At 41.5% G+C, this 15,374-nt stretch overlaps 1 protein-coding gene and 1 pseudogene across 1 annotated transcript; both read left to right on the forward strand.

Annotated features, from left to right (window-relative positions):
• The first annotated feature begins 1,163 nt into the window (after positions 1-1,163).
• Positions 1,164-13,590, forward strand: LOC130121588 (myosin-2-like; annotated as a pseudogene).
• A 9-nt stretch (positions 13,591-13,599) lies between these two features.
• Positions 13,600-15,309, forward strand: LOC130121589 (myosin heavy chain, fast skeletal muscle-like). Its single transcript, XM_056290432.1, has 7 exons — positions 13,600-13,626; positions 13,772-13,908; positions 14,003-14,258; positions 14,372-14,614; positions 14,737-14,913; positions 15,004-15,149; positions 15,255-15,309. The coding sequence occupies exons 1-7, from the start codon at positions 13,600-13,602 to the stop codon at positions 15,307-15,309; spliced, it is 1,041 nt and encodes a 346-aa protein (XP_056146407.1).
• Positions 15,310-15,374: the final 65 nt, after the last annotated feature.

A 15,374-nucleotide genomic window follows, 5' to 3' on the forward strand; every position in this document is an offset into this window, starting at 1 on the left:
TGAAACGCAGTGACTTAAATGCAATCGAAACCTTTTATAAATATGTGAAACACAACACCAACATGTCCCTGAATGAATATCTTTCCTTGGCTTAAGTCATAAATGTTTATAAGCGTAAGCGTGCCAAAAAAGGGCTGCCAATTATGGTTGTAATGTGGCAGGCACCACTATTAAACATTGAGCTGATCTATTTATACATTTTGATTTGCTAGACATGTCCGATTAAATTATCTGATTTCAAAACATGAATAGAAAATTTAAAAATATATTACATTTCATATTTTACTATTAAATCTCAGTATTTACATAAATATTGTTGCGTATGAAATCTAAAAGGCTTGATAGCATTTTCATTACTCAGGTGGCTATAAATAATGTGATAAAGTGTTTATATAAAATATATGATTTTTTTAAATAATGGTTCACTGTAGCACACACTGGGTGTATGTGAAAGGTACATTTTCAACTCTTCAGGGTGTGAAACAGAAAAGTTTAAAGACAATCAAATACATGAGAGCCTTTTAAAGAAATGTCCATATTTAGTCTCTGCTTGCTTGGCAGATTGACCTTGATATAAGGGGGCTCATCGTGAGATGAAGAGGCTTCAGGGGATTTCAGACTCTTCCAACCTGTAGTAAGTCAGACCAATGGCTTTAGTTGCATTAGAAAAGAACGTTGATTCAGACTGTTTCTTAAAATGATATAACCAAAGTCTGATGTGAGGTGTTTGATTGCTTGAATTAAGAAGTCATTACTAAAATACATGGTTTAGATAATCCAATGACAGTGTTTAAAAAAGATGAAAATAATACAATTTTGTATATTAACGCTGTCATATTTGATCATTTAGAAAGAGCAAATTCAAATAAATAATTGTGAAATCTAATTAATAAATAATTGTGGCATGTGTGTATATTAACTTTTATTTGGTATGGACAATTACTATATTACTTAAAATCTAAATGATCGCAAATGATTGTTCACGTTTAGGGTCGACACTTGGGTAAAATTTCTCAGTGATTGGGTAGAAGAAAAAGGTGAGGTACACAAATGTCATAATTCACTGAATCCCTTTGCCATGTCTAGAATACAAAGCAAAAACAAATATTTATGAAACAGGAGAGGAATTCATTTCAATGGTCTGTCTACAGAAAACTACCACCATGAGTACGGACGTGGAGATAGCCCTTTATGGCAAGGCTGCCATTTATCTCCGTAAGCCTGAGAAAGAGAGGCTTGAGGCTCAAAACAAACCTTTTGATGCCAAAACTGCTGCATATGTGACTGATGTTAAGGAGCTGTACCTCAAATGTCCAATCCTGAAGAAAGACGGTAGCAAAGTCACCGTTAAAGTGCTTGACACCCAGGAGGTAGGTGAAAGTTCATTTGAAAGAATTAGTTAGAATAATACTTGCAGAACTTTTTCAAGACAAACAAACTCTCTTTCCATGTGTAGCCCGTGGAATTAGATACCACACAGGACACAATTACTTCCGGGGTTCTTGTAGCTTTAATTTTATTGTTTGAACCTTCGAATGCAGATCATTTTACTGAGTGCATAAATTCCTGTGTCTTTCGAGCAAACAGCTCATAAATGTTCACAGATGTGGCAAGTTTAACAGAAAAGATTATAAAAGGAAAATACAAGATACAAAATACAAAATATGGTGCAAAATACGGCAGTGGACTATGTATGTTAAACAGGGTTTAACAAAGACGTGGAACTTCCTGAAGATTGCGCAACTTCTCATTCTGTCAGTTACCTTTAAACAGAATTAAAATGCATATAAAACCTTTACATTTCTCTTACTACCCAAATACAATGGCATGGTGTGGCTTTATGCACGCCAACATTACCTTGTCATGCCTGCAATGGCGAACAGTGGTCGACGGCTTGCGCCCAAAATCACCGAACATCAACTCCAGTAGCGCCTAAATCAAACCATCGTGTCAAATTACCGACATACAATATTGTTTGGAATAATGTTACAGGTATATTTCACAAGATATTTACACCTACTTACTACGGAGTCAGAGCACCGTCACACCGCAATCTTCAGGTGGTTCACACAAGAAAAAAGAAAGAATACCCAAGATGCACTTGGATAACTTGCAGAAAGAGTACCCAAGATGCACTTGGATAACTTGCACGGAGTTACAATAAAAGTCCGCAACACTGCCACTTACTGGTCAAAACATGCAATGACAACCAAAACTATAAAAATACACTCACAATCTGCTTCACAATTTAAATACATCAAATGACATTTTACATGGCTTGACAGTGTAACAGTTACATATATTAACAGTTAAACTATACTAAATTTAAGTGGAAAATCATTTAACATATTTAACAGATTTACCACCCGGCTACATACTCCCCTGCAAATATAGTCAACGTCCTCGGTGACTATGAAACATGAACTGACTCAAATACTCCCTGCAAGTCCTTTTCAAAGAAAGCAGCACCCAGGCTTGTCAAAACCTTAGAGACCATGTCTGTGCTGACTGAGACTGCATTACAGGCTGACTTTGGCAGATGAAATGGGTTTGAATGAGATCCAGCCATTTCCCGCTTGCTTTTCCTAATGGCAGGTTTAGGTGCATAGGTTCTACGTCCTGCTCCACCAGCATCATCTGTTAGTGCGGGCCTGTCCCTATTTTCAATAATGGGCAAGTCACTGTCGCTAACGTCTGGATGCACATCATTAACACATTCTGTTTCTGTGCCACAATTTCTCATATCTGAATAACCTTCCTCAGGTCCTTCACCGTCACTCTCATCTGTGGGTGCTGTCACATGTAAACTAACACTTTCTGCTGCAAGAGGCAGGTTAGGTACTTGCACAAGCCGGCGAGGGATGACTTCCTCAACAATAACAAAATCAGCCTCGGGTGACTCAGGCTCATCCTCAGCTACAGGCTGTGTAGTGGTCTGTAACCTAGTTCTAGTTCTTGGTTTGGAAACTGGTTTTGCACAAGGTCGCAACTCTGACCTATGAACTCTTTTAATGGGACCTCCCTCAAAAGGGCCAACGGTGTGTGTGGTACCCTGGATGTCAACTACCTTGTAGACTGTTGAGGTCCATGTGGCCTGAATCTTATGTCTACCTGGGGGTCTGTGACGTAGGAAAACCAACTGACCAATGTCAACAGGAGGACAATACACCTTCTCATTTTGCAGTGAGATCCTCTCAGCTGCCTTCTGCTCTGAGTACTCTCTGGCTCTCTCGTGTGCCTGTCTGAGTCTCTCCTGATGAACAGACAACCAATCCTGTTTCCTGTCTGACACACACTCACGCCCTAATAAAGCATCTACTGGGAGATGTGGCTGTACCCCGAAAAGCAAATAATAAGGCGAGTACCCTGTGGTGGAATGAGGAGTGACATTATAGGCATATACTACTTCAGACAGATGCTCTGGCCAACGCTTTTTTTTCTCTGGTGGGAGTGTCCTTAACAAGTCATGGAGTGTGCGATTGTATCTTTCACACTGACCATTTACCTGTGGCCCGTGTCTTTTTAACCCCATAGAGTTTTCACAGCTCTGCTATAATTTCACTCTCGAAATTTCGACCTTGGTCTGAGTGCAGTCTCTCTGGGACCCCATATTTCATGAACCACTCCCTGAGCAAAACTTTAGCTGTAGTGTCAGCCTTCTGGTCTTTGGTAGCATACGCTTGTGTGAACTTTGTAAACACATCGGTCACAACAAGGACATTTTCACGGCCATCTGAAGCTGCCTCCAACACTGTAAAATCAACAGCCACCACTTCTAGAGGTCGGGAGGCCAGGAATGCCTGAACTGGAGCATGGATTTTTGGCTGAGGCATCTTGGTCAAAATGCACCGCTCGCAGTTTTAACCCAGCTTTCAACATCCTCACATAGCCCTACCCAAAAACACCTCCCTCTTAGCAAGTTTACAGTGCGCTCTATGCCCTGATGTCCCATGTTGTTATGTACATTTTCTAGAACTTGGTCCCTCAAACAACTAGGCACGAGTAACTGCCACACTTCTCCATGACGTGGGTCTGTGATAACCCTGTACAACAACCCTTCTCGTTGTTGTATGCATATCCATTGTTTCAACAATCTTTTCACTTGACTAGACAGGGCTGCTCTCTCTCTGGGACATGGCCTCCTCCCCCGATCCCAAAATGCCCTAAACTCTTTTAGGGTGGGGTCACCGGCCTGAAAACCTACCAGCTCCTCTGTGGTATAACCTGGCAGTGTGGGGGTGTTGCCCTGTTTAGTACCTGTCTCACCAGACCTCGACTCCCCAGCACGGATCTGTCTCACTTTGTAACACTCCAGACCTCTAGAGACAAGACCAGGATCCAGAACTGTTCCTCGCTCAATCAGGTTACACACAGCGATACAGTTGTCAAAATCCGAGTCAGGGTCTGTTTCAGGCTCCCCTGCAAACTCCTGCCTAGAGAGAGCATCTGCGGCAGCATTACTGCAACCAGGACGGTACTTAACCTCGAAATCAAAAACAGACAGTAGGGCTACCCACCTCTGCTCTATAGCACCTAACTTGGCTGTCTTGAGGTGGCAGAGGGGATTGTTATCAGTCAGGACAACAAACTTTGAACCAAGCAAGTAACCCCTGAATTTTTCAGCAACTGCCCATTTTAAGGCAAGCAACTCCAACTTCATGCTACTATAATTACGGTCATTCTTCTCAGCCTGGCGTAGTCTGCGGCTAGCATATGCTATGACACGTCTGGTGTCACCTTGCTGCTGACACAATACAGCACCTAATCCATGCTGACTAGCATCTGTCTCAACTACGAATGGTTGTGTGAAGTCGGCAAAACCCAAAATGGGAGCAGAGGTAAGTTTTTCCTTTAACTGCTCAAAGGAAGAGTCACACTCTGGTGTCCACATGTTACAAAACTGGTGACCTACTTTCCCTGTTTTTTTCACACCTGAACATTTGTTGACTAGGTCATGCAGTGGCCCGGCAATCTGTGAGAAGCCTCGAATGAATCTCCTGTAGTAAGTAACTACAGAAACCCAAGAATGACTGCAGCTCTTTGGCAGTGGTTGGGACCTTCCAGTTCTTAACAGCAGAGACCTTGGAGGGGTCAGTTCCTATACCTTCTGCTGACACCTGATGACCCAAAAACTTTACTGACTGTTGTAGAAAAGCACACTTCTGCAACTTCACCTTAAGGCCCGTCTCTGCCAGTCTCTTAAACACAGTCTCAAGTCTCTCCAAATGCTGCTCAAATGTCTCTGAAAAAACCAAGATGTCATCTAGGTAGACCAGGAGTATCTGAAAAATGAGATCATTCATAGTAACTTGCATAAGTCTCTGAAATGTAGCTGGACCGTTACAAACACCAAAAGGCATTCTCACATACTCAGACAGACCAAACGGTGTAGTAAATGCAGTCTTAGTCCGATCTCTCTCATGCATAGCTACCTGGTGGTATCCGCTCGCCAGATCTATGGTCGAAAAGAACTTTGCCCCTCTCAGCGCATCAAAACTCTCATCAATTCTCGGGAGCAGGAATGCATCACGTCTTGTCTTTGAGTTGAGTTTCCTGTAATCGACACATAGCCTCAGACTACCATCTGCCTTTCTCACTAGTACTATGGGCGAAGCATAAGCACTGGAGCTTTCTTGAATGACCCCTTTTTTTAGCAGCTTGCCAATATGTTCCCTGACTTCACTGTACTGTGTGGGTGGGATTCGTCTGTATGGCTGTGTTACAGGTATGTCATCTGTCAGATGGATCTCATGTTGTACTTTGTCAGTGTGGCCTAGATCTTCATCTTCTGTTGCAAACACAAAAGAGTACTTCTCCAGTAACAAAGTCAGCTGTGCTTGCTGTTCTGGGCTACCACAAAAATTGAGCTTGCTGAGAATTTCCTGCACATCTGTCGGTGTTTCAGGGTGTTCACTGATACTCACTTGTTCAGTGTCTGCTGAGATTCTCTGGAACTGTACCTCACAAAGCTCATCACTTTTCACACAGTCTACCTGAGTCAAAACCCCTAGCCTAGTTCGTGGCCCTAGCCAGATATCTTCATCAGACATGTTCATGAATCGGACTGGAAAAATGTGATTGCCCGATGAAACCAAAGTAGGCACAACAACCAAACCTCCAGGAACGGGGACACCCACAGACTCCAGCAACAAAAAAGAACCATCCTCTTTCACGGTCCTGAGTCCCCTAGCCATAACTGTAGCAGCAGATGAAGCAGGTATATGAACTACATCCTTACCAGCTACCCTAGCGAAAGAGAGTCTGTCTGTTGCATGTACTGCATGAAGATGATTAAAAGCCTCTCTCCAGTTTGAGTCAAACCTCTCCTGCAGTGTGGTGTCAAACTCAGTGTGTGCTAGCTCTCTGCATTTTTTGACAATGTTCATCCCTATTAGACCTGGAACAGAGGAAGAGTGTTCAGAATCTTTAACTATCAGAAAACCTCGCTCTGGGATAGTCAGACCCATGGCTTCTACATCAAGCTCCACATAGCCCATATAGGGTATGTCTAATCAATTAGCTGCAGTGATCTTTAACCACTCAAATGCCGGGTGAATGTCTTCGCCTTTCACTGACAGGTGTTCCCTGAAAAAACTCTCAGAAATTGTACTGACCTGGCTACCAGTGTCAAGTAAGCAGGACACTGTAACACCTCGTAGTTTCACCTCAACAGTTTTACATTCTCCGACTGTACGCTCTAAGATCCTGCTTCTGTCTGGTGTCTCTTTTGGTGAGCCAGCTTCCTCCCCTCGAGTTGTGTGGCTCATGACAACTGAGGGTGCGAGTTTTCCTGCACTACAAAAAAACTAGGTGTTGCATCCCCTTGACCCCCTCTGGCCTGTGGGCATTTTCTTGCAATGTGACCTATGCCTCTACACTTGAAACAGATAGGCTGACCATCTGGTGTGAACTTTGGCTGGGGTCTAGGTCGTGGCTTGGGCTCTAGGAATGTCTGTTGAGTGCTGCGCTTACTCAGTTCACCTACAGCAAAGGCTAGATCAGTGAGTTTTTTGCCTAACTCTTCTAGCTGTTTTTCCTGATGGGCTACTGCTCTCCGAACATCATTTAATGCAGTACCTTGGTCATTGTTTGTTTTAATAGTAGAGAACTGGGTTTCTGGAACCTCTGATGTAACTTGGTTGCTCTTTATGACCCTGGGACGATGAGACCTGCTGTCCTCCATCTCCCACAGGAGGGCCTCGTTCCTCACATCTAGAAGACTGCTCTCTGGTTTGTCCCTAACCATTTTCCTGAGTTCACGCCTGAGTGCTGCTTCTCTTAAACCCTCAATAAACCGGTCTCTGAGCACAGTTTTCTCATTAGGTATTACATCTGTGGACTGTTTCACTACAGAGCTCAAAATCTGGGATAGTGCATGGGAGTAGTCACGGAGGTCTTCTCCATCAGTTTGGTTACGGTTGTAAAAGGTCTGCAAAAGCTGTGTGGAACTGCGCTTTTCCCCAAATGCATTGCTCAGGTAAGAGTATAAATCACTGGGTCCCACTGACTGACCCCTCATGCATAGTCTCACCTCTTCTAATGCAGGGCCACGCAATAGAGATAGTATATAGTCACATTGTTCTTCTGTTGTTTGCTCTCTGTATCTTAAAACCCTTTCAACCTCTTCAATAAACTCTTCGACAGATCTCCTGTCTGTACCACACTCCCCACTAAATGCTTGGATCTGGCGTTCTCTTGGAACGTAGATGTATGAACGTGTGGGTGCACTGTTATCACTTGCTCTCTGAGCCCTTGCTTCACCATTTAACCTGGTGAGCTCATCTCGCAGTCTGGCGAGCTCTTGCATGGTGGTCTGCATTTCTTCTGTAGCACCTTCACCTACACTCACCGGCCACTTTATTAGGCACACCTGTCCAACTGCTCGTTAACGCAAATTTCTAATCAGCCAATCACATGGCAGCAACTCAATGCATTTAGGCATGTAGACATGGTCAAGACGATCTGCTGCAGTTCAAACCGAGCATCAGAATGGGGAAGAAAGGTGATTTAAGTGACTTTGAACGTGGCATGGTTGTTGGTGCCAGACGGGCTGGTCTGAGTATTTCAGAAACTGCTGATCTACTGGGATTTTCACGCACAACCATCTCTAGGCTTTACAGAGAATGGTCCGAAAAAGAGAAAATATCCAGTGAGCGGCAGTTCTGTGGGCGAAAATGCCTTGTTGATGCCGGAGGTCAGAGGAGAATGGCCAGACTGGTTCGAGTTGACAGAAAGGCAACAGTAACTCAAATAACCACTCATTACAACCGAAGTATGCAGAAGAGCATCTCTGAACGCACAACACGTCGAACCTTGAGGCAGATGGGCTACGGCAGCAGAAGACCACACCGGGTGCCACTCCTGTCAGCTAAGAACAGGAAACTGAGGCTACAATTCGCACAGGCTCACCAAAATTGGACAACAGAAGATTGGAAAAACGTTGCCTGGTCTGATGAGTCTCGATTTCTGCTGCGACATTCAGATGGTAGGGTCAGAATTTGGCGTCAACAACATGAAAGCATGGATCCATCCTGCCTTTTATCAACGGTTCAGGCTGTTGGTGGTTGTGTAATGGTGTGGGGGACATTTTCTTGGCACACTTTGGGCCCCTTAGTACCAATTGAGCATCGTGTCAACGCCAAAGCCTACCTGAGTATTGTTGCTGACCATGTCCATCCCTTTATGACCACAGTGTTCCCATCTTCTGATGGCTACTTCCAGCAGGATAACGCGCCATGTCATAAATCTCGAATCATCTCAGACTGGTTTCTTGAACATGACAATGAGTTCACTGTACTCAAATGGCCTCCACAGTCACCAGATCTCAATCCAATAGAGCACCTTTGGGATGTGGTGGACTGGGAGATTCGCATCATGGATGTGCAGCCGACAAATCTGCAGCAACTGCGTGATGCTATCATGTCAATATGGACCGAACTCTCTGAGGAATGTTTCCAGTACCTTGTTGAATCTATGCCACAAAGGATTAAGGCAGTTCTGAAGGCAAAAGGGGGTCCAACCCGGTACTAGCAAGGGGTACCTAATAAAGTGGCCAGTGAGTGTATACCCGTTATGCCACCTGAGGTGTGGCCATTATCATTACGTGAACTCCCTTCATCACCAGAATCACTAGACATAATGATATATTAATCTTTACTCAGTCCAGTATAAATGAGGATATTTAGTTCAAAACCTGGTTCAAGGATACTACAAGGACAGTCTTTAACTTGGAGCCTTGCTGGATCTAGGTCTTTGTAGCTGAAGTTAGCACTGGAGTCCTCTGCGCTGGTACGGCTGAGTCGTGTGAAACAGGAAGCACCAGAACCTCGTAGAGCCCCTCACGTCGTCTCTCGCTGGTCACCACCTCCACAGCAGGATGGCTTCAGACTCAACACCAACGGACGTCATCAGCAATCTTCACCACTGCCGTATTTTTTATTTATTTTTTTAAGTAAAAATAAGCCACTCTGTTGCCAATTTAAAAAAAAAAATGTTTTAGCTACAACCCACTCCTGGTACCAAAATTATGTAGCCCGTGGAATTAGATACCACACAGGACACAATTACTTCCGGGGTTCTTGTAGCTTCAATTTTATTGTTTGAACCTTCGAATGCAGATCATTTTACTGAGTGCATAAATTCCTGTGTCTTTCGAGCAAACAGCTCATAAATGTTCACAGATGTGGCAAGTTTAACAGAAAAGATTATAAAAGGAAAATACAAGATACAAAATACGGTGCAAAATACGGCAGTGGACTATGTATGTTAAACAGGGTTTAACAAAGACATGTGGAACTTCCTGAAGATTGCGCAACTTCTCACTGTCAGTTACCTTTAAACAGAATTAAAATGCATATAAAACCTTTACATTTCCCTTACTACCCAAATACAATGGCATGGTGTGGCTTTATGCACGCCAACATTACCTTGTCATGCCTGCAATGGCGAACAGTGGTCGACGGCTTGCGCCCAAAATCACCGAACATCAACTCCAGTAGCGTCTAAATCAAACCATCATGTCCAATTACCGACATACAATATTGTTTGGAATAATGTTACAGGTATATTTCACAAGATATTTACACCTACTTACTACGGAGTCAGATCACCGTCACACCGCAATCTTCAGGTGGTTCACACAAGAAAAAAGAAAGAATACCCAAGATGCACTTGGATAACTTGCAGAAAGAGTACCCAAGATGCACTTGGATAACTTGCACGGAGTTACAATAAAAGTCCGCAACACTGCCACTTACTGGTCAAAACATGCAATGACAACCAAAACTATAAAAATACACTCACAATCTGCTTCACAATTTAAATACATCAAATTACATTTTACATGGCTTGAAAGTGTAACAATTACATATATTAACAGTTAAACTATACTAAATTTAAGTGGAAAATAATTTAACATATTTAACAGATTTACCACCCGGCTACACATGCTTTAGGAGAAAACAGTTAAGGAGGATGATGTGACCCCAATGAACCCTCCCAAGTTCGACAAAATTGAGGACATGGCCATGATGACCCATTTCAATGAAGCCTCTGTGCTGTATAACCTCAGAGCGTTATGCCGCATAGATGATTTACGTGAGAAAGCGTACTGGCTAAAGAACAATATTCATCTAGGACCCATGGACAGCATGTGATAAATGTTCATCTGTCTCTCATCTCTCTTAGACCTACTCTGGGCTCTTCTGTGCCACCGTGAACCCCTACAAGTGGCTCCCAGTGTATGATTCTGAGGTTGTTGCTGCCTACAGAGGCAAAAAACGTATGGAGGCTCCACCCCATATCTTCTCTGTCTCTGACAATGCCTATCAGAACATGCTCACTGGTACGTCCTAGTCATAAAAATATATTAATTGACATTGCAATGAATTTCTTCTACATAAATGAAAAACACATTTATTTCCTTTTCCTTTAACAGACAGGGAGAACCAGTCTATCTTGATCACGTACGTTTCACATTTGTTGACCCTCTATAATACCAACATGATCAAAGACATTGAGTAAATTCTATTAATCTGTGTATTTATAAATCTTTACCCAGTGGAGAATTTGGTGCTGGAAAGACTGTGAACACTAAGTGTGTCATTCAGTACTTTGCCACAATCTCTGTGGGTGGAGACAAGAAGAAGGTCCAAACTTCTGGGAAGATGCAGGTATATATTCTCAAGTACTTTTCAAACAAATTAGAAACATTCCTGGAGTTAAATATGTGCTGACATCAACATTATATGTAAAACTCCACTTGTAGGGCTCACTGGAGGATCAGATTATTGCAGCCAATCCCTTGCTGGAGGCTTACGGTAATGCCAAGAATGTGAGGAATGACAACTCCTCTCGCTTTGTAAGTGTGGATAACCATAAATGTATATTGAATGTTCTGGATTGTATAATGCTTCTGTAGTGGGATGCTAAAAATTATCCTTTCCCTAACAGGGTAAATTCATCAGAATCCATTTCGGCACTTCTGGTATTGAGACTTGTAAGTATCAATCATATGTGCTAAACTTAAACAATAGAATATAAGACAGAGTTTGTGACCTTGAATAACATCATGGGCTGTGATTTGCTTGCAGGCAAAAACCGAGGGATGGTACTGCACAGTTATCACAGCCATGATTTTATTGCAATAACACACAACATTAAGTGTTATATTTTATTTTCACAACTGTTCAACACAGTTAATAACATAAACCCAGCAATATCGTTTTAGGTGCTATGGGCAATTTATTCCACTAAAAAAGTAGCTCCACCACAAGTCGCAGAAATTGCAATGCAACATGGTTCAAGCAATGCAGTGGGAAAAATATCACTAGACAATAATATCACTACTTGCAATTTAACAAATAACATACATTATTAAAATGACTATTATGCATGTTCAGTAGGTAAGAAAAGGTAGGTAAGAAGGTTTGTAGGTAAGAAAATCATAGAAAGCTGAATCAGTTGATCTGGACACAATGTTTATTGAGAGAGAAATGTTACATCACTTATCTAAGTGACCTCTTCAGTCTCAACTGAAAACTACAAACCAAGTTATTAATTGCTTTATCATTCCACTTAATCCCTTCAGTCTTATAAGGGTAGAGATACCTTCAATCAGTTGAGATTTAAGAGGTCACTTAGATAAATAATGAAACGTTTCTCTCTCAATAAACATTGTGTCCAGATCAACTGATTCAATTTTCTGTGATTATTAAAATTAATAAGAGTAAACATGTATTTAATGACAACATTAGTAAAAAATGCAAACTACGTTGCTTCATTTAATGAAATAATTGCTTTGGTAAATCTTAATCATTACACTGATGTCCATTGTGTAGATAGAGAAAGTGAGTGTGTAGGATCGTTATCACATTATAGTTTTATTAACTGGTCTTCTCCAACTGAAGCGAATCCATCAAAAATTAGGGTAAATCAACATTAAACCAAAATTGATAATTTGATACATATCCATTGTTGACACAGTCACTTGATGACAACCGCTGACATCGGCTGTTGGTGAAATCAGCCATTACAAGCAGAATAGAGGTGAAGTGATACAGTAACTGTGATGTTATCGTAAATAACACATAGATCTCGGCCAATCAGATTGCTTGATCACAATCCACTGTTGTATAAATTATTACAATATTGGTTAGGTAGAGTTTTAAACATGAATAACACTTACAGATCTGCTGGAGAAGTCCAGAGTGACATTCCAGCTTCCAGATGAGAGAGGCTACCACATCTTCTACCAGATGATGACCAACCACAAACCTGAGCTGATTGGTAAGCTGAATAACAGCAAGTAGAAAATGACTACAAACCAAGTAGTTAATTGCTTTAACATTCCACTTAATAATCCCTTCAATCTTTCCAAATTTATAGAAATGACGCTCATCACCACCAACCCATATGATTTCCCCATGTGCAGCCAGGGTCAGATCAGTGTGGCTAGCATTGATGACAAAGAAGAGTTGCTTGCTACTGATGTTAGTGATCTTCACTTTAACATCCAAACAGCATTTTTTTCATCTATTTTCTTTTGAGTATTTAACTGTAGGTATCCTGTGAAATACGATGTCTAATTTAGATTTTTTTATTAAATGTCACTACCTGTTGTAAATGCAGACAGCCATTGATATCCTGGGCTTCACCAATGATGAGAAGATGTACATCTATAAGCTGACAGGTGCTGTGCTTCACCATGGTAACATGAAGTTCAAGCAGAAGCAGCGTGAGGAGCAAGCTGAGCCAGATGGCAATGAGGGTGAGTATTACATTTATTCTGGATGCGGATAAGTTCAAAATGATGACATTTCATTAACATTGAAGGTTTTATTTTCCTTGATGACAAATTTAACAATGTCAAAACAATTATTGTTAGGTTAATAGTCCTGCCATAAAAGAATGTCTTACCCTGGGTAATGCACTGTGGCTTCCCACTGCTCCCACGTAGTTAGGATGGAGAGGACTTATTTCCCCACAGAGATCAACAAAGTCATATTAATAAACCTTAATCATTTAAGATTGCTTATCTGCTGGGCCTTAACTCTGCTGACATGCTGAAGGCTCTGTGCTACCCCAGAGTAAAGGTCGGAAATGAGTATGTCACAGACTGCGGCTCAGGTGATCAATTGATGTTGATCACGAGCAGTACAAGTTTGGACATACCAAGGTAAACATTACTGTCACATTATGATGAAGCAATAAAATTGAATTCCATTCATAGCTGAAAAACAGTCGAATATGATATTTGTTTTACCCTCCTCAGGTGTTCTTCAAAGCTGGTCTGCTGGGTACTCTTGAGGAGATGCAAGATGAGAAGCTTGCTTCTCTGGTCACCATGACTCAGGCCCTCTGCCGTGCTTACCTAATGATAAAGGAGTTTGCTAAAATGATGGAGTGGAGGTATGTTCCAAGAAATAAATTCAAAAATACAAATTCATGAAATATGCAGTCTCAGAATTATGTTGTCCATAATAATAATATATTCATCCCTTAGGGAAGCCATTTACACCCTCCAGTACAACGTCCGTTCTTTTATGAATGTCAAACACTGGCCACGGATGAAGGTGTACTACAAGATCAAGCCTCTTTTGAAGACTGCTGAAACTGAGAAGGAGCTTGCCAGTATGAAGGAGAACTATGACAAAATGAAATCAGACCTGGCTGCTGCTGTGGCCAAGAAGAAAGAACTGGAAGAGAAGATGGTTTCTGTTGTGCAAGAGAAGAATGACCTGCAGCTACAAGTGGCATCTGTTAGTAGATTCAATCGACAGCTTTATTTCTGAATTTAAACAGAGCTTATGTTGACATCCTCCATATTTATTTATTTTTTATTATTGTTTTTTTATGCTTATTTGTTAACTAGGAATCAGAGAATCTGTCAGATGCTGAGGAGAGATGTGAAGGATTTATCAAGAGCAAGATCCAACTGGAGGCTAAACTCAAAGACACAACCGAGAGGCTGGAGGATGAGGAGGAAATTAATGCTGAGCTGACTGCCAAGAAGAGGAAGTTGGAGGATGAATGCTCTGAGCTTAAGAAAGACATTGATGACCTGGAGCTTACCTTGGCCAAAGTGGAGAAGGAGAAACATGCCACCGAGAACAAGGTTCATGAGTGTCCATTTATTTTGCTAATATGTCAACCAGTATCAATAAGAATATAATAATCTATTTGTTAGGTGTCTTGAGCCGTCTAATAAATTCGATTTGATTTGATTTGCATATGTAGGTGAAGAACCTGACTGAAGAGATGGCCTCTCAGGATGAAAGCATTGCTAAGCTGACAAAGGAGAAGAAAGCCCTTCAAGAGGCACATCAACGGACTCTTGATGATCTGCAGGCAGAAGAAGATAAAGTCAATACTTTGACCAAATCCAAAACCAAGCTTGAGCAGCAAGTGGATGATGTGAGACTTTCAAAGTTTAATTAGGAATTAAGATTTTTAAAAGTGATGTGTCTGATCTTGAAATTTAATTAAAAATATGTTAATTTGCAGCTTGAAGGTTCTCTGGAGCAAGAGAAGAAACTCCGCATGGACCTTGAGAGAGCCAAGAGAAAGCTCGAGGGTGATCTGAAACTGGCTCAAGAATCTATCATGGACCTTGAGAATGACAAACAGCAGTCTGACGAGAAACTGAAGAAGTAATTGTTTAAATAACAATTGTGGCTAAGATTTTATAATATATTTAGAGTATACATTTTAGGATTAGAATCTTACAACTGATGTAACTTCAATTTATTCTTTAGGAAGGACTTTGAGACAAGCCAGCTTCTGAGTAAGATTGAGGATGAACGATCTTGATGAACGAAGAAAATCAAGGAGCTCCAGGTTTTTTTTTTCAAGTTTTTAATAAACCTTGTTTTTCG

This window comes from Lampris incognitus, chromosome 12 (assembly GCF_029633865.1).
Source record: "Lampris incognitus isolate fLamInc1 chromosome 12, fLamInc1.hap2, whole genome shotgun sequence".
NCBI lineage: Eukaryota > Metazoa > Chordata > Actinopteri > Lampriformes > Lampridae > Lampris > Lampris incognitus.